The 25460-nt window shown below is 42.7% G+C and overlaps 3 protein-coding genes across 7 annotated transcripts in view; all 3 read left to right on the top strand.

The window, feature by feature from the left end:
• Positions 1-25460, top strand: part of LOC134294727 (NF-kappa-B inhibitor zeta-like) — an 813925-nt gene that overhangs the window by 745929 nt on the left and 42536 nt on the right. The gene's annotated exons all lie outside the window — the stretch shown is intronic.
• On the top strand, positions 1813-6926 carry LOC134294726 (sulfate anion transporter 1-like). The gene is made up of 2 exons (XM_062966359.1): positions 1813-2289; positions 4395-6926. The coding sequence occupies exons 1-2, from the start codon at positions 2191-2193 to the stop codon at positions 5895-5897; spliced, it is 1602 nt and encodes a 533-aa protein (XP_062822429.1). The 5' UTR covers positions 1813-2190; the 3' UTR covers positions 5898-6926.
• LOC134292321 (inner centromere protein-like) overlaps positions 12696-25460 on the top strand; it is a 43472-nt gene continuing 30707 nt past the window's right edge. The window contains exons 1-6 of one of the 5 annotated variants that reach the window (XM_062966353.1): positions 12696-12896; positions 19749-19851; positions 19962-20072; positions 21462-21473; positions 21693-21802; positions 21970-22090. In XM_062966353.1, coding sequence (XP_062822423.1) covers positions 12874-12896; positions 19749-19851; positions 19962-20072; positions 21462-21473; positions 21693-21802; positions 21970-22090 — 480 coding nt within the window. In that variant the 5' untranslated portion in view covers positions 12696-12873. Of the gene's footprint in view, positions 12897-19748; positions 19852-19961; positions 21866-21969; positions 22091-25460 lie in introns of those variants that run through there. The other 4 variants (XM_062966355.1, XM_062966356.1, XM_062966358.1 and 1 more) reach the window with 4 other exon arrangements.

Here is a 25460-nt window from a genome sequence, read left to right as displayed (position 1 = left end):
CGATCTTGACAGATTAGAGATATGTGCCGAAACTAACAAAATGAAGTTCAATAGGGACAAATGCAAGATACTTCCCTTAGGCAGAAAAAAATGAAATGCAAAAATACAGAATGGGGGACACCTGGCTCGACAGCAGTACCTGTGAAAAAGATCTTGGAGTCCTCATGGACAACAAGTTAAACATGAGCCTACAATGTGAAGCAGCGGTGAAAAAAGCTAATAGGATTTTGGCCTGCATAAATAGGGGTATACGTCTAGATCCAGGGAAGTCATGCTACCCCTCTAGTCTGCCTTGGTCAGACCACAATTCTGGGCACCGCAGATGAAGGGAGATGTTGGCAAGCTGGAAAGTGTCCAGAGGACGGCGACTAAAATGATTAAGGGTCTGAAGAACAATCCCTATGGGGAGCAGCTTAAAGAGCCGGGCATGTTTAGCCTGCAGAAGAGAAGGCTGAGAGGAGACATGATAGCCATGTACAAATATGTGAGGGGAAGCAATACGTGAGGAGGGAGCAAGCTTGTTTGCTGCTGCCCTGGAGACTAGGACGTGGAACAATGGCTTCAAACTACAGGAAAGGAGATTCCATCTGAACATTAGGAAGAACTTCCTCACTGTGAGAGCTGTTTGGCAGTGGAACTCTCTGCCCCGGACTGTGGTGGAGGCTCCTTCTTTAGAGGCTTTTAAGCAGAGGCTGGATGGCCATATGTCGGGGGTGCTTTGAATGAGATTTTCCTAGGTCTTGCAGGGAGTTGGACTGGATGGCCCGTGAGGTCTCTTCCAACTCTATGATTCTATGACTCTATGAACCTATATTGTAGGTGCAGAAGAAATGGATGCAGAACATTTCCTTTCCACTAATAGAATCAGTTATGTCTGCAGAAAACAAAAGCGGATCCTAGGCCGGGTTAGCTTGAGCTTTCATATGAGAAACACAAATGCTGTACCAAGATCACACCAACTAAAATGTTAATATTTCCCTTTTAGGAACTGATTAATACACAGCCAGAATGGAAAAAGAAATGGAAACAAATAAGTTGGAAAATGGATCCCATCTCCAGTTCTTTATGGAAAAAAAGACTCCACCCAAGATCAGCAAAACAGCAGTGATAAAAAGCCAGCTGAGGAAAAACTGTTCCTGTAGCAGGGAAAGAATGAAAAAAACAGTCATGGACTTTTTCCCTGTGTTACAGTGGCTTCCCAAATACAAGTGTAAAGAGTATATTTGGGGAGACATTATGTCAGGCTTGGTCATCGGAATCATTTTAGTGCCGCAAGCAATAGCCTACTCCCTGCTAGCAGGCCTGAAGCCAATATACAGTCTTTACACATCTTTCTTTGCCAACATTGTCTACTTTCTCATGGGCACCTCCAGACACGTTTCAGTGGGCATTTTCAGTTTATTAAGCTTAATGGTTGGACAAGTTGTTGACAGGGAACTGCTGTTGGCAGGGTTTGACCTCAACGATGATCCTCATGAGGTCACTGGTGGCAGAAATCCTTTGAATGTCACCGTTCACAATTTAACCCTCGGCACAATGAGCATGGAATGTGGGAAAGAATGGAGTCCTCGTGGACAACAAGTTAAACATGAGCCAACAATGTGATGCAGCAGCTAAAAAAGCCAACGGGATTCTGGCCTGCATCAATAGGGGAATAGCGTCTAGATCCAGGGAAGTCCTGCTCCCCCTCTATTCTGCCTTGGTCAGACCACACCTGGAATACTGTGTCCAGTTTTGGGCACCGCAGATGAAGGGAGATGCTGACAAGCTGGAAAGCGTCCAGAGGAGGGCAACTAAAATGATTAAGGGTCTGGAGAACAAGCCCTATGAGGAGAGGCTTAAAGAGCTGGGCATGTTTAGCCTGCAGAAGAGAAGGCTGAGAGGAGACATGATAGCCATGTACAAATATGTGAAGGGAAGTCATAGGGAGGAGGGAGCAAGCTTGTTTTCTGCTGCCCTGCAGACTAGGACACGGAACAATGGCTTCAAACTACAGGAAAGGAGATTCCACCTGAACATCAGGAAGAACTTCCTCACTGTGAGGGCTGTTCGACAGTGGAACTCTCTCCCCCGGGCTGTGGTGGAGGCTCCTTCCTTGGAGGCTTTTAAGCAGAGGCTGGATGGCCATCTGTCGGGGGTGCTTTGAATGCGATTTCCTGCTTCTTGGCAGGGGGTTGGACTGGATGGCCCATGAGGTCTCTTCCAACTCTACTATTCTATGATTCTATGATTCTATGCTATGCCATTGGGGTGGCTACAGCACTGACCTTCCTGGCTGGAGTTTATCAGGTAATGTCCTCCTCTACCACTTTCCAATACTTAGGCATTTGTTTATGTATGATGGTTTATATTTTACTTCTGAGAAAGAGGGTTTTTCAAGGTGGCAGTAGAGGAAAAGAAGAAAGAACTGCTGTTTCGTTTGTGTTTCTTTTTTTAAAAAAGGGATTTTTTTCCCATGTCAGGAGCAACCGGAGTTGCTTCTGGAGTGAGAGAATTGGCCGTCTGCAAGGACGTTGCCCAGGGGACGCCCAGATGTTTTGATGTTTTACCATCCTTGTGGGAGGCTTCTCTCATGTCCCCGCATGGAGCTGGAGCTGATAGAGGGAGCTCATCCGCGCTCTCCCCGGGTGGGATTCGAACCTGGCAGCCTTCAGGTCAGCAACCCAACCTTCAAGTCACGAGGCTTTTATCCCCTAGGCCACTGCAGGCTCCTGGCTAAAAAGGGGATTAGATTAGTGTAACTTATCATACATTCTTCTATGTATTTACGGCATATGATGCTAATAAACAATGATCTGGGAGAAGCTGCATCTTTATTTAGTGTACAATTAGCCCTCCATATCCATTGATTCTGTATCCATAGATTTCACCTGTCTCCACATTCCAAAAGGTAATGCTTGATTTTGCTATTTTAAACAAAGGGCACCATTTTATGATGCCGCTATATGCAGGGTGTTTGAAAAAGAACGCCCTAGTTTTAATGTACTTAAAACTAGGGAGTTCTTTTTCAAAACACCCTGTATAATCAGCAGCCAGATTACTAAGACTCCGTACAGGGAAAGAACCACTCCCATGTTACAGCAGCTCCACTGGCTGCTAGTCCACTTCCAGACTAAATACAAGTGCTGGTCGTTACCTATAAAGACCTAAATGGTTTGGGTCCAGGCTGTTTGTCTAATCACGTCTCCCTATATAGTCCATCTCTTGCACTGCGGTCAGCAGAGGAGGCCCTACTCTCAGTCCCACCCCCATCACAAGCGCGACTGGTGGGAACGAGAAAGGGGGCCTTCTCCATGACTGCTTCTTACCTCTGGAACTCCCTGCCCAAAGAAATAAAAATTGCCCCCACCCTCCTCTCCTTCAGGGAACTTTTGAAGACACACTTATGCACTTTAGCGTACAGAGAGGAGGAGGACTAGCATAATTTAATTAGCACTTTACAACTGCTACGGTCTATTTTAATCCACAATTAATACCAAGTTCTGTTTACATTTTAGTGGTTTAACTGTCTAATATATATGATTTTTTTGTGTAACTGTGTTTTTTGTGCAATCATGCTTTCTTTAATGTTTTTATGTTTTATTACTTTAATCTTAATTTTATTTACTGTTTATTATGCATTTTTGTTGTGTGATCTTAACGATAGTATTGAATGTATGCCTTTTATATGTATGTAAACCGCCCTGAGTCCCCATGGGGAGAGAGGGCAATCTAAAAATAAAGTATATTATAATTATTATTATTATTATTATTATTATTATTATTATTATTATTATTATTAGAAACGCAACAAGATGAGTCCACAGCAGACACTCTGCTTGCTGTTCTATTGGATCACATGTCGGACATTTCCCAAGTGTCTAGGACTGTGTGATGTATCGGCGAATAATGAGTGCAGATCCCAGTAACATGGCCTTCTGCAGCTGGCAGATAGTAATTTTGTCAGCGCCGATTGTGTTTAAGTGCAGGCCAAGGTCTTTAGACACTGCACCCAGTGCGTTGATCACCACTGGGACCACCTTGACTGGCTTGTGCCAGAGTCTTTGTAATTCGATCTTTGAATCCTATTATTATTTTTATTATTATTATTATTACAGTAGAGTCTCACTTATCCAACGTTCTGGATTATCCAACACATTTTTGTAGTCAATGTTTTCAATACATCGTGATATTTTGGTGCTAAATTCGTAAATACAGTAATTACTACATAGCATTACTGCGTATTGGTATCAACTAAGGGGTCCTGGAATCAAATCCTAGTGGATATCAAGGGCTCACTATGCAACAAACATTTGGTGGGAGGGAGAAGAAATTCAAGAAGGCATAAAGATAGGAGAGACATTCTGTTGTTACCCAATGTTTCTCTTTCCCACTTGTTCTTGTTTTTCTTCCAGGTTCTAATGGGAATCTTCCACTTGGGCTTTGTGTCGATGTATCTTTCAGAGCCAGTACTTGATGGCTTTGCAACGGGTGCTTCAGTAACCATTCTAACAGCTCAGGTTAAGTACCTTGTTGGCATCAAAATCCCTCGGGCCCAGGGATACGGTGTCTTAATCACCACCTGGGTTAATATTTTCAGCAACATTTCCCAGGCTAATGTCTGCGATGTGATCACAAGCACGATATGCATCACAGTGCTGGTCACTGCCAAGGAACTAGGGGACAGATATAAGGACAGGCTCAAGGTTCCTCTTCCTACAGAGCTGATAGTGATTGTGATGGCAACACTGGTTTCCCATTATGGACAGCTGAAGGAAATGTATGGCTCCAGTGTTTCAGGCGAAATCCCCACTGGATTTATTCCTCCCCAGGTGCCCAGCTTGACTCTCATGCAGAGAGTTGCTGTCGATGCCCTCCCTCTTGCCATCGTTGGCTTTGCCTTCACCATTTCACTCTCAGAAATGTTTGCCAAGAAATATGCCTACACGGTCAAGGCCAACCAGGAAATGTTTGCCATCGGCTTTTGCAACATCATCCCGGCTTTCTTCCACTGCTTTGCCACTAGTGCGGCCCTGGCAAAGAGCCTGGTCAAGGCATCGACAGGATGTCAGACACAGGTATCCAGCTTGGTGAGTGCTGTTGTGGTGCTTCTGGTGTTGCTTTTCTTTGCACCCCTCTTTTTCAGCTTGCAGAAGTGTGTCCTGGCATGCATTATCATTGTCAGCCTAAGAGGCGCCCTCAGGAAATTCAAAGACCTTCCGCAGCGATACCGCCTAGACCGAGTGGATGCCCTGGTGTGGTGTGTTACCATGCTCTCGTCTGCCTTGATCAGCACCGAAATGGGCCTTCTAGTTGGGGTTGTGTTTTCAATCCTGTGCATAATTGGCCGCACCCAGCGCCCTCATGCTGCCTTACTTGGGCAGATTGAGAATACTGTCTTCTATGAAGACGAGGAGGAATACACAAACCTCCTGCCTGTTCCAAGGGTGAAAATATTTCGCTTTGAAGCACCGCTTTATTATGCAAATAAAGATTTTTTCCTCAAGTGCCTCCACAACAAAACGGGGTTTGACCCTACGATTGAAATTGCCAGGAGAAAAAAGGCCAAGAAGAAAGGGCAGCCAAATTCTCACAAAGGACTTGAACATGGAGATACAGGTTTATCTCTTGTCACTAAACCCAGAGACATTCAGGCCATCATCATTGACTGCTCTTCCATTCCATTTTTGGACACAGCTGGTGTGAGCGCATTAAAAGAAACATTCAAAGACCACCAAGAATGGAAAGTCACGGTTCTTCTGGCTTGCTGCAGCCCCTGCGTGATAGCTTCCCTGGAAAGAGGGGGCTACTCAGCCAGTGCAAACAAAAACATGCATGAACTTGTGTTTCATAACATACACAGTGCTGTCCAATTTGTAAAAGAGAGGAAGACTACAGCAGACGATTCAGTTGTATAGCCCAGGGTCCCCATATTGTATCTTCAATAACCAGCAGTTGTGAGGATTCAGCATTCACTGCATTCATGTTGTGGCCTTCAAAATGTTCAGACTTAGGATCCTACTTGAATCTCAACATACACTATGGATCCTATTCTGTTTTTTAAATAACATTTTATAGGTACTCAGTGGTATAAACATAACATGAGATAATGTAATCGTAAAATGTAGGTACGATGAACTGTACAATACAAGTGGATCCAGTTTAGACATAATATGACATCATTGTTGAATGTTACAAGAATGTGCCAAGACTAGCCCATGACTAGTGTCCTCCTAGCTCTTCCCTTCCAACTTTTTGGTATCCAGAGTTCAGTACAGCAGTCCACGAGTTACAAACATCTCACTTACAAATGATTCTTATTTAAGAACAGGGGTGAAACAACAGGAAGTGAGAGACATCTACCCTCAGGAAGGGAAAATCATGCCTGGAAGAGTTATCATGGGGAAAGGGTGTCTCCACTGAAGATATTAACAATACTTGTTTCCACAACAAGCCATTTTTTTTTCAAAATCCAATTATTACAGGGACAGAAAGTGAGGGGAAGTCTTCTGAACAGGGCACAAACAGCAAAACAAACACCACTTTGTGATATCCAAAGTGTGTGTGTGTATATATGTGTGTGTGTATACACACACACACACACATATATATGGCTGAAGTTATATTTAAAAATGTACCTGTTCAGCTTAGGAACAATCCTATAGAATCTATTTTGTTTGTAACTTGGGGGCTGCCTCTATTAAATGAGCTGGAGCTTCTCTCCCCAGTGCTAAACAAATCAGTTTCTCTGTAGTTCCAAACCTAAGAAACTGTTGTTTAATCAAAGTACGGTCAGCCAAAACAAATCTGGATGAAAATATAGAATCTAATTGATTAATTCACCATAACCCATTTTTCTATTGCAATAGCATTCTTTCATGTTACAGCTGAGCCAGGCCACATTGTCCCAGTTCTCTTTTGAATAAAATGTATATCAGTTTTTTAAACTCTCTCGCTCCTGTGTGTATGTGCAGATCACTAAATCACTTGTTCCTTAATCAATTTCATCATGCAAGGTGATTTATACCTATGTACGCTGATGCGCATTATGAGATCTATTCCAGAGTAATAATAATAATAAACAACTTTATTTATACCCTGCCACCATCTCTTCGAAGGGACTCAGAGCACCTCACAGAAGCACTACAAGTGCTTCACATAAAATAAACAATAGATAAATATATAGACTATGACAACCTAAATTTACAACAGCAAACATACATAAAATGACACATAATAAAAAAATTAAAAATTCATAAAATGCAGCGGTGCCTGCAGATAAAACTGGCCTAGCAATCCAAGTGCTGGAGTGAAGCAATCACGAAGTCCACACGGCTAACCATTAAAATCTACTCAAGGTCAAAGGCCTGTCTAAAAAGCCATGTTTTTAGACTAGACCGAAAAGCCTGGAGAGTGGGGGGCTAACCTAATATCTCTAGGGAATATCTCCCAGTTTTGCTCTTAATTCACATCGTTATGTGAGTTCTCACCGTGTGTCATTTTAAACACTGCATTTTCAAGATGCCTTCAATCCACATTAAGGGGTCAGTGTAGATGTATCCCAAGTCCTCAAATGAATATGGAAAAGCTAAAGCACATGAATTACAATGGCCCTGCCTAAATTGAATGCAAAAAAATCACATGCCCACAAAAAAGGACATCAGCCTTGTTTCCTGTTGCTCGCTTAAACAGTCACTAAGCACACTGAAAGTAGAAGGAGAAAGAAGTAGCAACAATAACTCCTGCTGAAGACCTCTCAGCTGAAATATATAATAGCTTCTCCAGTCCTGCAGAGGTGCAATATATGAATGGAGCAACTATTTTGCTACCCTCATACTAGGTTTTAAAGGCTTTCAAGAAATATGCATACAGTCTCCCTTCTGCCCTGTTCCTCCAAAGCTCAGTGAGAAGTCAAGAGCAACCCCATCTTAGGGTTGTTGTATGTTTTCCGGGCTGTATGGCCATGTTCCATAAGTATTCTCTCCTGACGTTTCACCCACATCTATGGCAGGCATCTTCAAAGGTTGTGAGGATCTTAGCCATCTCCTGCGCCTGAAAATGGGGGGAGCAGATGTACTTCCTGGAATATCCAAAGTTTGTGCAGGTATGTGTTCTGCCTGCATTGTCAAAATCACTGAAAAGCCTTTCAAGGCCAGGCCAGACTAAGGCCACAGAGCTGTACCCAAATTTAGAGACAGGATGTATGTTCTCTAGGCCAGGGTCCCTTAGTACTCGATCTAGGACAACATTTGGAAAAATTACATTTTGGAGTTGACTCTCCATATCCACAGATCCCATCATCCATGGCTTTGAAATATTAAAATTAAATTCCAAAAAGGAAATCTTGATTTTGCAAAGAGGGAACACCATTTTACTATGTCATTATATATAATGGGACTTGAGATCCATGGATTGGGGCCAAACTGCAGCTGGTACCAAGAGCTAACTAGGCCTAATCAGAACTTGGAAACCATCAGTTACAAGCCAGTTAGGTGCTTATGGTTTCCTTTTCAGTTCCTTCTGATAACAGCAGCACAACAAAGTGACATTTCAAAATTAACATGATGAGAGGGAACAAGGATGCCCCTTTTGATCCTGGTTACTTTTAATTTTGAATAGAATGTTTCAATGTTTGTGCCAGTCATTTTCAGGAGGGGAAATTCACCTGTTTTAGCACAGAAAAGGCAATTTGAGCGAGTTGGGGGGGGGGGTGTGTGGTGAAAACAGCTTTGTAAGGGGCACATGCAGCCCCAGGGATAGCCTTTCTCCATCCTTCATGTAGAATCACCGGGCGTTTGCTGCTACATTGGCCCTTAGAACAAATTCCTAAGCTCAGAAAACAGAGTCCTTCCCATTTGCTGGGCTTACAGATGCAGCAATCTTGTGAAAGGAAACACCACAGATAAAGAAATTGTTAGGTTTTGTTTTTTAACTTAAGAACACCTCTCCAGAAATCTCTAGATCTTCCAGCATGACTGGAGGACATTGACCAAAGTAAGGAGGACTTTCAGACTCCTAAAAATGATATTTTAAAATAAATCCAGCAATAATCATACATGCAAACCTCAAAAACGCAAACGTGGAGGTACAACTGTACTGCAATTCTAAGTGTTTGTCTTTTTTTTTTTAACCAGGCTCCAACCCCACATTTCTGGGATTCTAGTAGTAAGGTAAAGGTAAAGGTTTCCCCTGACGTTAAATCGAGTCATGTCTGACTCTGGGGTGTGGTGCTCATTTCCATTTCTAAGCCGAAGAGCTGGCGTTGTCCGTAGACACCTCCAAGGTCATGTGGCCAGCATGACTGCATGGAGCGCCGTTACCTTCCCGCCGGAGCGGTACCTATTGATCACATCTGCATGTTTTCGAACTGCTAGGTTGGCAGGAGCTAACAGCGGCTGCTCACGCCGCTCCCGGGGTTTGAACCTGGGACCTTTTGGTCTGCAGCTCTAGTAGACATTCTACTAGGATTTCTAGTAGAAATGGAGAACTCCAGAAGTCTATCTGCTCCTATCTTCAAGTAAAACCTGCCCTTCCCACAACTGAAACTCCAGGGGAGATAAATATATGTGATGATCAGGAATTTTTTCAGGGGAATTTTTTCATGTCAGGAGCAACTTGAGAAACTGAAAGTCGCTTCCAGTGTGAGAGAACTGGCCGCCTGCAAGGACATTGCCCTGAGGATGCCCAGATGTTTTACCATCCTGTGGGAAGGCTTCTCTCATGTCCCTGCATGATTAGCTGGAAGTGACAGATGGAAGCTCACCCCACTCCCCAGATTCAAACCACCGACCTTTCAGTCAGCAGTCCTGCTAGCACAAGGGTTTAACCCAGTATGCCACTAGGGGCTCCTTAGAGGAACTAATATACAGTTCCCATTTTTACATATACAGTAGTTTCAGGATGGACTCCATAGCTAGATAACCAACTTAAAAGAACAGATGTGATTAGCTTAGGAAACAGGACTGTCAAGTCATCCAGACAAGACCAGAAAGAAAGAGCAAATTATTAAATACACAATATTACTTACTCAATTTCAACAAGTTCCAAAAGCCAGTGAATTCTTATTTGTCTGATGCCCTTGTGTGGTACAGAAGAAATGTAAGCCAGATTAATTATCTGGTCTTTACTGAGATCAAACAGATCTGCCTGGCTGTGTGGCAAAGGAGGGCTGAAAAGATGAGGAAAAACAATATTAATAATTTACACAGTACGGGCAATCCCTGAGTCCACGCTCTGGTTACAGCTCGTTTGGACTACTGCAACGCTCTCTACGTGGGGTTGCCTTTGAAGACGGCCCGGAAGCTCCAACTAGTACAACGGGCGGCAGCCAGATTAATAACTGGGGCAGCTTACAGGGAGCATACCACCCCCTTGTTAAGCCAGCTCCACTGGCTGCCGATATGCTACCGAGCCCAATTCAAAGTGCTGGTCTTGACCTATAAAGCCCTAAACGGTTCTGGCCCAATCTACTTGTCCGAACGTATCTCCTCCTATAAGCCAGGAAGATCCCTAAGGTCATCTGGAGAGGCCCTGCTCTCGGTCCCGCCTGCCTCACAGGCACGGCTGGTGGGGACGAGGGACAGGGCCTTCTCGGTGGTGGCTCCCCGGCTGTGGAACACCCTCCCCAGAGAAATACGGCACGCCCCAACCCTTCTGAGTTTTAGAAAAGCCCTGAAAACATGGCTATGTGCCCAGGCTTTCAAAGATTAAATGATAAAAGACGACCCTGGACTGATTTACGGCTACAGCACGAGGATTTTGGAGGAATGGATTTTAATCATATGTTTTATATTTTTCTATTGTTTAATTGTTTTATTGGATTTTCATTGCTGTTTTAATTATGTGCAGGCATTGAATTGTTGCCAATTTGTACGCCGCCCTGAGTCCCTTCGGGTGAGAAGGGCGGGATATAAATGTTGTAAATAAATAAATAAATAAATAAATAGTTCTCAACCTGGGGTCCCCAGATGTTTTTGGCCTACATCTCCCAGAAATCCCAGCCAGTTTACAAGCTGTTAGGATTTCTGGGAGTTGAAGGCCAAAAACATTTGGAGATCCCAGGTTGAGAACCACTGCAATACGTGATTCCTCAGAAGTAACTCTGCTGTATTCAATGGGGCTTACTAAAAGTTATATCCCATTTGCAGACGAAGTCATACCACTATGCAAATTCTGCTTTTTTGCAAAATAAACATTTTACTGTTTTCTTAAGCAACCTTTATTTTTTCTTTGTTACAATTATTTAAATAAGAATACTCTCCATTGAAACATGAATATGCTGGCCCATAAATGTGCTAGATTATGAAACATGAGAGGTAAAAGGCATGTATTCTATTTCAGGGCTACTCAAATTAGTGGTCAATGCTGTGTATTCTATATCAAGTGTCAGTAATTAGCAAGCCTACATGTAAGAAACAAACCATTATAGTCAGTGGGTACAAATGGACACACTGCATTTACCCTGGCTCACTAAATAATAGCATTGTTGGTCCCTACAACAGGTTGCTTGGGAAGTGCTAATTCGTATACAGGCAGTTAAAACATCCGACTTATAAATGACTCATAGGTGAAAAACAGAGAGTGAGAGAAATCTACTCCTCAGAAGGGAAATTCACTCCTGAAAGTTATCATGGGGGAAAACTGTCTCAGCTGAAGCTTCATCACTAGTCCTTGTTTCCACAACAAGCCATTGTTTCCATTTTCCCAAATGGACCAGATTCTGCCAATACACAGCAGACAAGCTACAATTTATCCTTTGGGTCCCTATGATTCTCATAGTTGCAGCGTATTTCTGTGGCTTTTGGAAAGACATCATTGCAATGTATACCTGCCTGCAGTTAAGTTTCACAAAACCAGTGGGATTTCTGAGCCAACAGAAACTACTGTTGGCGGAGTGCTATTTCAATTTCAGTATTCGGTATGCTCTGCAATGGGAATTATGACATCAACCTGCATAAAATGGGTCCTTTGCACAAAAGGAAACACAGAATCTGAAGAGCCAGAAGGGGCCACAAAGGCCATCTAGCCCACCCCTCATCATGAAGGAAAGTGCAGTTTACTCAGTTTTCCAAACATTTCAAGTCTGTGACATGTCTTGTTTTGCAACACAGTAATGTAGTTTTGCTAGTGAACTAGAGGTTAAATCAGGCATGGGCAAACTTCAGCCCTCCAAAACACCTGGAGGCAGGCCTCTACGGGGGTTAAAAAAAATCTGGTTTACTCATGAATTTTAACTGGTTAACCAAATCCCCATGCTAAGTCTATGAAATGCAAAAAAATAGGGGTCCCTCCAGAACTGCAAGCACTATCTCACGCAAATATTTTTTTTATCTTAAAAAAGAAATTTTTACTTTTTTCTTTTTTAAAAAAGAAAAAAAGCCCCACAAAATCATGACAATCGAGTTGGTTACTGTATTTGTATGTCACAGTCTGTGTTTTGGGGGAAATAACAGAAATGGTTGATTATTAATTTAAATCACACACCAGAAATGAGACTAAAAATCAGTCTGGGCACAAACTGTAATTCAAACGGCGGCCCGCTAGCTCTTTGGGCCTCCAACTCCCAGAAGCCTTAGCTAGCTTGTTCAATGGCCAGGAATCCTGGGAATTGGAGGAGATGCAAACAGATAAAGGGGCGGGCCTTAAACCCTGCGCGTGCTGTGTTTTGGCCTTCTCCGGATAGACCAATCAGCGCTCTGCCACTCCCTCTCCCCGTCACTCCAGCTATCTTCGACGAGAACGCCTCGCCTCCTAATCCCGCCGCGCGTTGTGATTGGTGGACCCATCAGGAAACGCTTTTGAAAAGCCTGGCGCACGTCGTTGTCCTTCACTTTGAGTTTTGGCGGCGGAAGTGGTGTTGGGTTTTTTTTCCTCTCTGAGGCGACGAGTTTTCAGATGCCGAGGCCGGTGAGAGAAAGGTAAGCAGATATGTGTTGTCGAAGGCTTTCATGGCCGGGATCACAGGGTTGTTGTATGTCTTTCGGGCTGTGTGGCCATGTTCCAGAAGCATTCTCTCCTGACGTTTCGCCCACATCTATGGCAGGCATCCATAGAGAATGCTTCTGGAACATGGCCACACAGCCCGAAAGACATACAACAACCCTGTAAGCAGATATGTTTGAGCTGCGTGGGAGGCGGGGCCAGGGCACGCTGGGCGGGAGGCGGGGCACCGCCCTGACGGTGCCCCGCCTCCCGCCCAGTGCGCCCTGGTCTAGCTGGCACCCCATTTTTAGACACACCCCATTTTTAGTTTGTATGGGAGGAAAGCATGTCTTAAAAGCAAAGAAACATAATAATAACAATAATGATAATAATTGTTGTTTTATGTTTGACGTTTTGTTCCTATGTATACACGCTACTGTAAGAAAATTGTGAGTTCGTTTACTATTTCTCTAAGGAAAGTAAAGCATTTAATGAGAGGGAAGATACAGTATTTATGTATTACGATACACAAACAGGAAAGATATTTCCTAAAATTCAAATGTCACATGTAAACATAAAAAGTGTTATTAATTATAATTAAAATTCCACTTTCATCTATATATATAAAAGAGTAATTAAATTTCGGCCTAGGACAAAACAACAAAACTACACATCCTAGAAACACTAAACTTGGCAGCACAACCCCTCATCCATGCCTCTACGTTCATACAACAAAAAGCTCCAGCTACTCCAGAAAATGGCCAGGCTTTGAGACTGCAAGGCTATTCACTGCTATTCCACCTGGCCAACAAAGGATTCCCATAAGGCACAGCAACGCGTGGCCAGGCAAAGCTAGTAATATATATTAATAGAATTTTAGATATATACAGTATTACATATTCCAGAAACTTGGTTACTTATTGGGATCTGATGAAAGAAACACAATCTACCTGTTTTGAAAAAGTTGTACCAGCACTCAATTCAGCCCCAGTATTTTGAAACCTTGAAACCGTCTGTCTATGCATATACACTTGAGAGCAGACATACTGTAATTCTATAGGACTTATTGCGAAGTAAACACACATAAGACTGCACCACAGATGTCTATCTATGGATAGACAGAAATCCATAGTGTTTTTTTTATTGTGCCAGAAGCTAACATACTACAAGTTGCTTCTGGTGTGAGAGAATCGGCTGCCTGCAAGGGCATTGCCCAGGGGACGCCTGGATGTGATACCATTCTGCTGGGAGGCTTCTCTTATGTCCCTGCATGCTAGGGCTGACAGATAGAAACTAACCCTTTAGGTCAGCAGTTCAGCCAGCACAAGGATTTAACCCATTGCGCCACTGCGGCTCCATAGGAGTGGTGATGCAAGCCAATTTTCCTTAAATAACTTCAAAACCAGACCACCCACCACATACATTTGTTTACTGTTAGGACCTACATCAAAGGTCTTTTTGTAGATCCCTTTGCTGCATTTGGATAGGTATGCCATGACTGATGACAGGGTTTTAGCCACTGTGGCCCCTTGTCTCTGGAACATTAGCCAGTTGATTTCCCCCCCTGCTATTTACCTAGGCTTCAGATGAGGAGCTCTGGTGTCCCTCCACATGTTTTGGCCCATTTCCTAAACCAGTCCTGGACAATACAGTCAACACTGAGCAATTAAGGGAGCCACAACAGCCAGTGTACTTTAGTGATTTGTGCACTGGACAACAACTCTAGAGTTGTTCCTGCTGAACAGCAGATTCAGTTCCTGCTGATCCATGGAAGCCCACTGGGTGACATTAGGTGAGTCACACTTTCTCAGCCTCAGTGATACATTGGCCTTAGGGTTTGCCATAAGTTGGAAATGGCTTGGAGACAACGCAACAAACAGGGCCACAGTTGCTCACTATAAAGAATGCTTTTAGTACATATGATTATTGTACTTACAATATGAATTTGCATTTTATTGTTGCTAGCCTTTCCATTACTGATTGAATTTAAATGCTATCCTTAAAATTTCTGTAAATGGCTTTGGGATTCTGTTTATACCTGAAAAAGGGTATACAGAAGTGTTAAGCAAGCATGTCTGAAATAAATCACAGATATATTGTACAAGACTCTGTTTTTCAATTTGCCAGGGAAGACTCAGAAGATGGTATTCACTCTTCTGGCAACATAAGATATGTTTGCACCTGGAACTTTTTCGTATGCAAAGTGGGTGCTGTGCCAGGGAGCTACAGTACATTGGGAAATGTGGGTGACAATACTGTAGTCATCTTTGTAGACTTATGGAAGATCTACACCACAGAATGAATGGTCTGGTACTACAGTACTTTAACTGCCATAGCTCAATGTTATGGGAAGTGTAGTTTGGGCAACAAAAGGAACCAGCATTCTTTGCAGAGAAAGCTACTTTGTAAAATCACAACTCCCATGATTCTATACCATTGAGCCATGGTAGTTAAAACGGTGTCAAACTGTATTACTTCTACAGTGTAGAAGATGCACTCTAAGTCACAAATAATCCTTAATTGTTTCTGATGCTTCCTCACTGTAAACGAAATAAAGGTATGTTGTCAAAGGCTTTCATGGCCAGAATAACTGGGTTGCTGTGTGTTTTCCTGGCTGTATGGCCATGTTCCAGAAGCATTCTCTCCTGACGTTTCACCCACATAAATGTCAGGCATTCTCAGAGGCTGTGAGGTCTGTTGGAAACTAGGCAAGTGGGGTTTATATAGCTGTGGAATGTCCAGGGTGGCAGAAAAAACTCTTGTCTGTCTGAGGCAGGTGTGAATGTTGCTATTGATCACCTTGATTAGCATTGAGTAGCCTTGCAGCTTCAAAGCCTGGCTGTGTCCTGCCAGGGTAAATCCTTTGTTGAGAGGTGTTAGCTGGCCCTGATTGATTCATGTCTGGAATTTCTCTGTTTTCAGAGTGTTGTTCCTTATGTACTGGCCTGATTTTATTTTTAAAAATACTGGTAGTCAGATTTTGTTCAATTTCATGGTTTCCTCCTTTCTGTCGAAACTGTCTACATGCTGTTGTTGAAGGCTTTAATGGCTGGAATCACTGGGTTGCTGTGAGTTTTCCGGGCTGTATGGCCATCTTCCAGAAGCATTCTCTCCTGACGTTTCACCCACATCTATGGCAAGCATCCTCAGAGGTTGTGAGGTCTGTTAGAAACTAGGCAAGTGGGTTTATATAATAATATCCAGGGTGGGAGAAAACTCTTGTCTGCCTGTGGCAAGTGTGAATGTTGCAATTGGCCACCTTGATTAGTTTGTGATTCCTTTATTTTATCACTTTTAAACTTATTTATCATGCAATTCTTTTGACACAAAATAAATAAATAAACCTTGATTAGCACTGAATAGCCTGGCAGCTTCATGCCTGGCTGTTTCCTGCATATGGGAATCCTTTGTTGGGAGGTATTAGCTAGCCCTGAATGTTTCTGAGTCTGGAATTCCCCACAGAAATGCTGGACCACTCTTAACAACCACAGTGTCAGTCTACACAGAGAAGCGATTGATATCCACAAGCATTTGGACAATTTCAGCAGAAAGGAGGAAAACATGAAACATGAAAACATTTCCTCCTGACCTCACAACTTCTGAGGATAGAATCACTATGCACAAACCTCTTTATTCCCCCACCCAGAACATTCTACATATATATAAACCTACTTGCCTAGTTTCCAGCAGACCTCACAAACTCTGAGGATGTCTGCCAGAAATGCAGGCGAAACGTCAGGAGAGAATGCTTCAAGAACATAGTCATACAGACAGGAAAAAACACAGCAACTCAGTATCCACATGCTTGTGTGATAATAAAATATAGAAATGTGTGCGCAAGCATGGAAACAATTTCCTCGCCTCATGTACTTCCAACTCTTCTTGAAGGCTACTTCCAACGAGTTGGGACTCTCGGCAAGCAGGACCCTCTCCGAATAATTTCAGAACGCCAGACCACGTTTTTCCACCGCCCAGGCTGCCTGGCTGCCTCTGGCGCAGTGTACTCTACCTTGCTTCCTACCCCCCCCCCCCCCGCCCCTCTCCCTGGCTGGTCCCGGCTCTGCTCGTGATTGGCGAACCGGGAGCAGCTCCAAAGGCGTGCAGCGCTCTCGTTGGCCGAGCCTGCCGCCCGTCTAACGGAGGGTGAAGGGGGAGGATCTGCGTGAGCATAGGCTGCAGGGCGGCCGCTGCCTGTGCCTGTCGGTGTCGGGGGCTGGTGCGCGAGGGGAGGAGGAGAGGGGCCGCGCACGCGCTCGGGTTTGGAGGAGGAGGAGGGGGGCTGCGTGCGCGCGCTGACTGGCTGGCTGGCAGGCAGGCTCTCGTGCCCTGTCTCGGCCAAGATGGCGGCAGGGGCGGCAGCAGCGGCGGCAGTGGCCCAGCTGGAAGGCCGCGAGTTCGAATACCTCATGAAGAAGCGCTCGGTGACCATCGGCCGTAACTCCTGGCAGGGCTCGGTGGACGTGAGCATGGGCCACTCCAGCTTCATCTCCCGGCGGCACCTCGAGATCTTCACCGCCCGCCCAGGCCCCGGCCGTTTCCAATAACAGCAAACGGGCGAGGGTGTGTAGCGCGGGAAGCGGGGCCAACCCTGGCCCCGCCTCCCACGGCGTCGACAGCGCCCCCTAGCGGCTGCGCCCGAGGCCACGGCTTTACGGGCCTCATAGGTCAAACCGGCCCTGGAATTCATTGAGATTCTATCAAATATTCATTAAAACTTATAGCAAAATATGCTGCAGATGTCCTGCAAAAACAAAGTTTTTGCAGTTTAATAAATTTTTCCATGTTTGTATGACAGAACCAATTGGGAAATGACATTTATAACCCAGGAACAAACATTGACTTACCTAGTGGTGTTGACGGCTTTCATGGCCAGGATCAGAGGGCTGTTGTGTGTTTTCTGGGCAGTAAGGCCATGTTCCAGAAGTATTCTCCTGACATTTTGCCCACATCTATGGCAGGCATCCTCAGAGGTGTTGAGGGTGAGATCCACTCCCTTGTTCAAGGAGCTCCATTGGCTGCCGTTTATTTTCCGGTCCCAATTCAAGGTGCAGACCATCACCTATAAAGCCCTAAACCAGGGGTCCCCAAACTTTTTAAACAGGGGGCCAGTTCACAATCCTTCGGATCGTTGGAGGGCTGGACTATGGTTGGCCACCGAGCAATAATAATAATAACAACAACAACAATAATAAAAAGAGGGTTGGCAGAGACCCTTTGGGCCATTGAGTCCAACCCCCTTCTGCCTCTGTGCACCAAAAGCACAAGCAAAGCATCCCTGACAGATGGTCACCCAGCCTCAATGTTAATAATAATAATAATAATGCAGGGTTTTGGAACACAATACTCCTGACCTCACAATCGTGTTAAAAAACAAAGTATAGATTGTCGATGTTGCAATCCCAGGTGACAGCAGGATTAAGGAGAAACAACTGGAAAAGCTGACATGATATGAGGATTTAAAGATCGAATTACAAAGACTCTGGCACAAGCCAGTCAAGGTGGTCCCAGTGGTGATCGGCACACTGGGTGCAGTGCCTAAAGGCCTTGGCCTGCACTTAAACACAATCGGCGCTGACAAAATTACCATCTGCCAGCTGCAGAAGGACACCTTACTGGGATCTGCGCGCATTATTCGCCGATACATCACACAGTCCTAGACACTTGGGAAGTGTCCGCCGTGTGATCCAATTCAACAGCCAGCAGAGTGTCTGCTGTGGACTCATCTTGTTGTGTTTCTAATAATAATAATAATAATAATAGGTTGTAAGAGAAGAAGAGACCTCTTGGGTCATTTAGCCCAACCCCCTTCTGCCCTTGTGCCGTAGGGGCCGGATAAATGGCTTCGATGGGCCGCATCCGGCCCCCGGGCCTTAGTTTGGGGACCCCTGCCCTAAACGGTTTGGGACCCACCTACCTTCGTGACCATATCTCCTATCATAAACCTGCCCGATCCCTTCGATCGTCAGGGGGAGGCTCTCCTGTCACCACTGCCAATATCTCAGGCCTGCCTTGTGGGAACAAGGGAGAGGGCCTTCTCTGCTGGATAAAGGTGAACTACAACTCCCAGATTCCCAGGTCAATCACCCCCCCCCTGCTGTGGCCCCCCGATTGTGTAACTCATTGCCCGGTGAGATTAGGCAAGCCCCCACACTAGCAGCCTCTAAGAAAGACCTGAAAACATGGCTCTTCCGTTGTGCCTTTGGAGAGTAATCACTACATACATCCCTTTATGCTGCTCTCCTTCAATATTTGTCCTCCATATCGCACCGCCACTTTATGACTCTGTCCTCTGTGGTTTTTACTCCTACTTCCTTTCTCACCTCGAGTTTTAATCTAGTGTTCATGTGGCCTGCCCATGGTTTTATTGTTCTTTTGATCTTGTTTAATGTAGTGTATAGTTTCTTTTATTGTGTTATAATTTTTCCTTTTTCTGGGGCATTTGTCTTTGTGACTTTGTGAAATTGTGACTTATCCAAGCTTACGAAATGGGTTGCCATAACTGAGCAGAAATTTGAACTTTATTCTTCAGAGTTGTAGTGCACTACTCTCTTTAAAGTTTTCTAAGACATAATCAGCTAGACAGTTGTAGCATCCATTATCTTGACTGAGTACTTACCTTGTTATCCATAACCTCTGAGGATGCCTGCCATAGATGTGGGCGAATCGTCAGGAGAGAATGCTTTGGAACATGGCCACACAGCCTGGAAAACACACAACAACCCAGCTTCATTAGCTTTCTCCTATAAAAACTATGTTCCAAACCTCTTGGTAGGGATCTGAGGCAGCAAAGATAATGATTATAACTTGATTTACTGTGTACTGACGGTGCTTGTTTATCTTATCTTAAGGAAACAAAGTTATAAGTGCTCAGTTGATGATCTGCCTTCTGTCCAGAACATGCAAGATGAAAACAATTCCAGTCACAAAACGACATCCTCTCGTGCAAACAAGGTATTGCTCTCTTCTGACAAAGAAAGGCTAAAATTATCAAGGGCAAAAAATGTTCATTTTTCTTTTCCATCTCTGAGAAGGCACTAAAAATGTTCATACTCTTCTGACAGATCATACGACCATTCAAAAACTTCTTCCAGAAAAATCAACTACTCAAACCTTCAGGGTCACCAGTAAATAATAGTGTTAAACACAGCACACCCACTAGACCTCCCACCAAGGTAAGGAGGACTTCTCTCACTTGCTTTTAATAATATTTGAAATCTTGTTGGAGAATCACAAATGCATAAGAACTATAGTCATGGTGTTACACAGTGACTCCTGTCCTAATCTCAATGCTCACTTACTGGGCAGCAGGAGCTGCAATTGACGCGGATCTGATGGGGATTGGGAAGCAGCTGACTTACCAAACTCCACGGGTGCATAAGACAAAAGCAGGGCCCCTATTATAGTTCCCTCAAGCCAGAGATTGCTCATGCGAGAGGGCTGGACAATCAGACTGGTGCTTCCCAATAGAAACAGGGCACAGCAGTTGCTGGCTGAGAAGTAGGAGTTGCGAGGCTTTTATGATCCCTATGGCTCCCCTAAATTAGAGACTATGTAGGTATTGTGAGAATCAGAGTGGTCAGAAGTGTGTAATTCTTAGTCCTGCTACAGAAGACCCATTTAAGTTAAGTAATTTCCCTGATAATATCTTTTATATTAAGCCGGAATGCTTTTGGCCTGTTACTACTGCATAACCTAGATTCGTACACTCCTGATTGTTTGTTTCATGATCCCTGTATGTATATCTGGGAAGTTGCTCAAACTAAAAGGGTCTTTGTAGCAGGATTAAGATCTTCACATGAGATTCTGAAGAACTGCAACAAGATGTACATATATAGCATCAGGTTAGTGGACTGCAGTCTTACTTCACAGAAAGTAGCTTTGCAGGCTTATAAATCATTGGACTGGTTTATTGTAAGATCAAGATTAGCACTGTAAATATGGCCAGTTGAGGCCAACCAGCAAGAGAACCACCTCCTCTTGTAATGTGGTCTGATCTGTTTACCTTACTACTTGGGAAACAAAGTTGGAAGACAGGCCACAATAAATCTGCAAGAAAATACTTCACCTTGTTCAGACTCTTCTCTTGTCTGAAACAGAACTAAACTCTTTTTCATGGGGTGAGGTGAAGTCCAATAAAATAAAATTTAATATTGAAGACCATTTTGTCCATTAATCCTAGCGTCTTGAACATCACTAAGGCAGCAACTAGAGTTTGCCTTCAGCCTACCTCTCCCTAAGTTACTACTGGTGAGGTAAAGAAGCCTCTTATTTGGGCCCAGTTGTATCGTACCATTGTATGTGATCATTGTTATAATTTTATGTGTTACTGTTTTTATAACTTATGTACTGTTTTATGTTATATGCTGCACCATGGAGTGCCTTTGTAAGCTTCCCTGAGTCTCTTCGGGAGATGGTGGCAGGATATAAATAAAGATGATGATGATGATGATACTTCACCAAGGCAGAAAGAACTACTTTTAAGTATGACTTGGCTAGCTAGCACTTTGATTTCCCTAAACGGAACAATTTCATCTTTCTTTTTTCATATTCATCCTACAAAGGGCGATTTTGTTGTAAGTAACTATTTTTTCTTATTTTGTGGGTTGTGAAGCTTGTATGGTGAATGGTTTCTAAATACATGACTTGAATGCAGACCTTTTCTGGGGTGTTTCATGTTTATACTGCTACACCACTTGGTTTCTTTTAACTCACAGCAGGGACATTACTTAAAATATACTGTGCTGACTCTTGGGAGTGTATTGTACTGTAATCTAACCTTTTGCATATCTTAGGAAAAACAGCGACGGCGTCTGGAAAGTCTCAGGAAAAAGCAGGAAGCAGAGCAGCAGAGGAAGCAAAAAGTGGAGGAAGAAAAGAGACGACGATTGGAAGAAATAAAATTGTAAATAACGGTATCTAGATTTGCAATATAATGTAGGTGAATGCAGCTACTATTGGCACTAAGGTGACAGTCATTTATCTGAAAATATGACAGGATTATTCATACAACACTTTTGATAACAATAAAATTATATTATAATTACTATGTGAATTTTGCATATCCTACAGAAAGCGTGAAGAAAGGCTAAGAAAGGCACTCCAAGCCCGAGAGCGGGTGGAGCAGATGGAGGAAGAAAAGAAGAAGAGACTTGGACAGAAGTTGTCTCAACAGGAGGAAAAGAGTGAAAAGGTAAAAAATAATCCTAATCTCCTACGCACAAATCTCATAGTTTGTTCTTTTTATTAGATCTAGAGGCAATTGACTGTGACTTTACATACATGACAGAGCTTCCCCTCTCAAATCTACAAATTCCAGAGTCTTTCAGTTCTCAGGGCCACTACTGAAGAATAGGACACAAAATACTGAAACAACGCGGGGAGGAGCTATGGTAATGCTGCCTTACACAAGCAGAAATGATGTTCTGATTGCATAGCACATCATTGGGTTCCAGCTTTTGTATTTATGTAATTTGTTAATATCTTTGTCTGGGGCAATTATTATCCAGCAAAGGTGCTTTGGGAGCATCTCCTGTCTCTTCTTGAACCAATCATTGTGGCTTTGTGGTGTGCCTTATTTCATTTCTTTCTATCTATTATTTGAAACAGTTCTGTACAATGTAGGGAGTGCAAGCGAAAAGGCTTCAGTGTGCCAAGGAAAAGAGATTTTATTTCTCTGTTCCTTCCTGGAGAGATGAAAAAAGGTTATATGCTATGTCCAGCTAAGAAGTAACATGTTAAAAAGAACATGTTATGTCTTCGCTCTGGTCATGTTAAAAATAACATGTTGCCTTTACTAAGTTGTCCTCTCAAGTCGACACCAACCCCACCTTAGTAATAAAAGGAAAGAATAACTACATCACAAAAGTAATCAAACAAGTGAGGACAAACCTACTTTATTGATATTAAGACTTTCTCACTCAAAATATTTTTAACAAAATTAGCCTGAAATGAGACAAATATGTTACTCACATTATGTAATGAGAATGTATGGCTTTATCTACCAGAATGTTTTTGCATCAAAGATGCCGGTGTCATGTGGCTGTTATTACTGTTTCAGAGACAATATATATTGCCATCTTTGTTTTAGAAATCCTCCCTGAGTCCCTTTGGGGAAAGAGGGTGGATTAAAAACAAAGTTGTTGTTGTTGTTAATAATAACAACAACAGTAGTATATGGAATCTCCCAAATTAGTCATTACTGTCTGTCCATCTTTAGGATGTATATAGGAAAAATACAGACCCCACTCCTGATTTCACTCCATGAAGGATGAGAATTGAAGGGTATTTCTTTAATTAAGATCTTTACATGGAGGATGCAAGATACTTCACTTCGGCAGAAAAAATGGAATGCAAAGATACAGAATGGGGGATGCCTGGCTAGACAGCAGTACGTGTGAAAAAGATCTTGGAGTCCTTGTGGACAACAAGTTAAACATGAGCCAGCAATGTGATGCGGCTGCTAAGAAAGCCAATGGGATTTTGGCCTGCATCAATAGGGGTATAGCATCTAGATCCAGGGAAGTCATGCTCCCCCTCTATTCTTCCTTGGTCAGACCACACCTGGTGGGAGGTTTTAGCTGGCCCTGATTGTTTTCTGTGTGGAATTCCCCTATTTTCAGAGTATTGTTCTTTATTTAGTGTTCTGATTTTAGAGATTGTATTGTTCTGTTTTATTATACCACATTAATTTTTATATATTCTGATTTTAGTGTTTTTGAATACTTGGAGCCAGATTGTATTCATTTTCACGGTTGACCGCAACACAATAATAATAATAATAATAATAATAATAATAATAATAGTAAGGATAGTAATGATAGTAATAATAATGACTCTGGTAATACATAGTGCTTCACTGCCTTCTCAGCTTCCTTTCTGGAAGAATCCTTTCTTGGGAGGTGTTAGCTGGCCCTGATTGTTTCCTTTGTGGAATTTCCAATTTCCTTGCTTTATTTACTTTCTTTATTTCTTTATTTCTTTATTACTATCCTGGTTTTAGAGATTATATTGTTCTGCATTATTCTATCCTAGAAATTATTTCATATCAAAGTAGAATCTCACTTATCCAACATTCGATTATACAATGTTCTGGATTATCCAACACAGTCTGCCTTTTCATAATCAATGTTTTTGTAGTCAGTGTTTCAAATTCATTGTGATATTTTACTGGTAAATTTGTAAATACAGTACAGTAGAGTCTCACTTATCCAACATAAGTGGGCTGGCAAAATGTTGGATAACCGAATATGTTGGATAATAAAGAGGCATTAAGGAAAAGCCTATTAAATATCAAATTAGGTTATGATTTTACAAATGAAACACCAAAACATCATGTTAGACAACAAATTTGGTAGAAAAAGTAGTTCAATACGCAGTAATGCTATGTAGTAATTACTGTATTTATGAATTTAGCAATATATCATGATATATTGAAAACATTGACTACAAAAATGCGTTGGATAATCCAGAACGTTGGATAAGCGAGTGTTGGATAAGTGAGACTCTACTGTAATTACTACATAGCATTACTGCGCATGGAACTACCTTTTCTGTCAAATTTGCTGTATAATATGATGTTTTGATGCTTAATTTGTATAACGATTACCTAATTTGATGTTTAATCATCTTTTCCTGAATCCCTTCTTATTATCCAATATATTTACTTATCCTGCCGGCCTGTTTATGTTGGATAAGTGAGAGTCTACTGTATATTGATCATCTTATATTATCTGCTTAGAACTGGATTATATGAGGCCCCTTCTTCACAGCTGTATAAAATGCACACTGAAGTGGATTATATGGCAGTGTGGAGTCAAGATAATCCAGTGCAAAGCAGATAATATAAGATTATAAATGGGTTATATAGCTGTGTGGAAGGGCCTTGAGTCTACACTGCCATATAATCCAGTGCAAATTAGATAATCTGTGGAAGAAGTCTAAGTGAGGCCTAAATCGGCCTGTCCCCTAACTGAAACCTGGCTGTCCCTTGGTTGCTAGGCAACCAAGTGGGCAGAGATTAGCCCTCTAAACTGGCAGCAATTGGATAAAAAAAATTATTGCTCTCCCTCTAATTAGGACTTTATTTTTCTTTTCTTTTTGTTGTATCAACCTTGAGGCGTGGATGATGGGTTGTGTTGTCAAATTTTGAGGTTGGGGGGCCTGTACTTTTGTTGTTTTGTGAATTGCCGTGATGCCATCACTCTTTTATATATATAGATATACACATACAAATACAGAAATTCCCATATTTGGCCCATCTTTTTGTCTTGTCAAAATCTATCTCCAGTACTTTCCCTATTTGGTTTGCTTCAAAATAAATCTGGAGGCTAGGTACTCTCCACTCTCCATTTTGCTGCGAAGAGTAATATGCCGAATTGGAAATTTTACCTTTATTAGCCCGTACTACCCAAGTTTTAATTGATTTATCCCATTTCTTAATTACAGTGTTTCCTCACTAATTTGCGATTCACTTTTCACGGATTTGCTGTTTCACGGTTTTTCAATAAACTCTAAAAGACTATTATAAATCATAAAAATTACAATTTTACAGCCTAAGTAAG

The sequence above is a fragment of the Anolis carolinensis genome, unplaced genomic scaffold, assembly GCF_035594765.1.
Source record: "Anolis carolinensis isolate JA03-04 unplaced genomic scaffold, rAnoCar3.1.pri scaffold_19, whole genome shotgun sequence".
NCBI lineage: Eukaryota > Metazoa > Chordata > Lepidosauria > Squamata > Dactyloidae > Anolis > Anolis carolinensis.
This window is presented reverse-complemented; position numbering and strand designations above follow the sequence as displayed.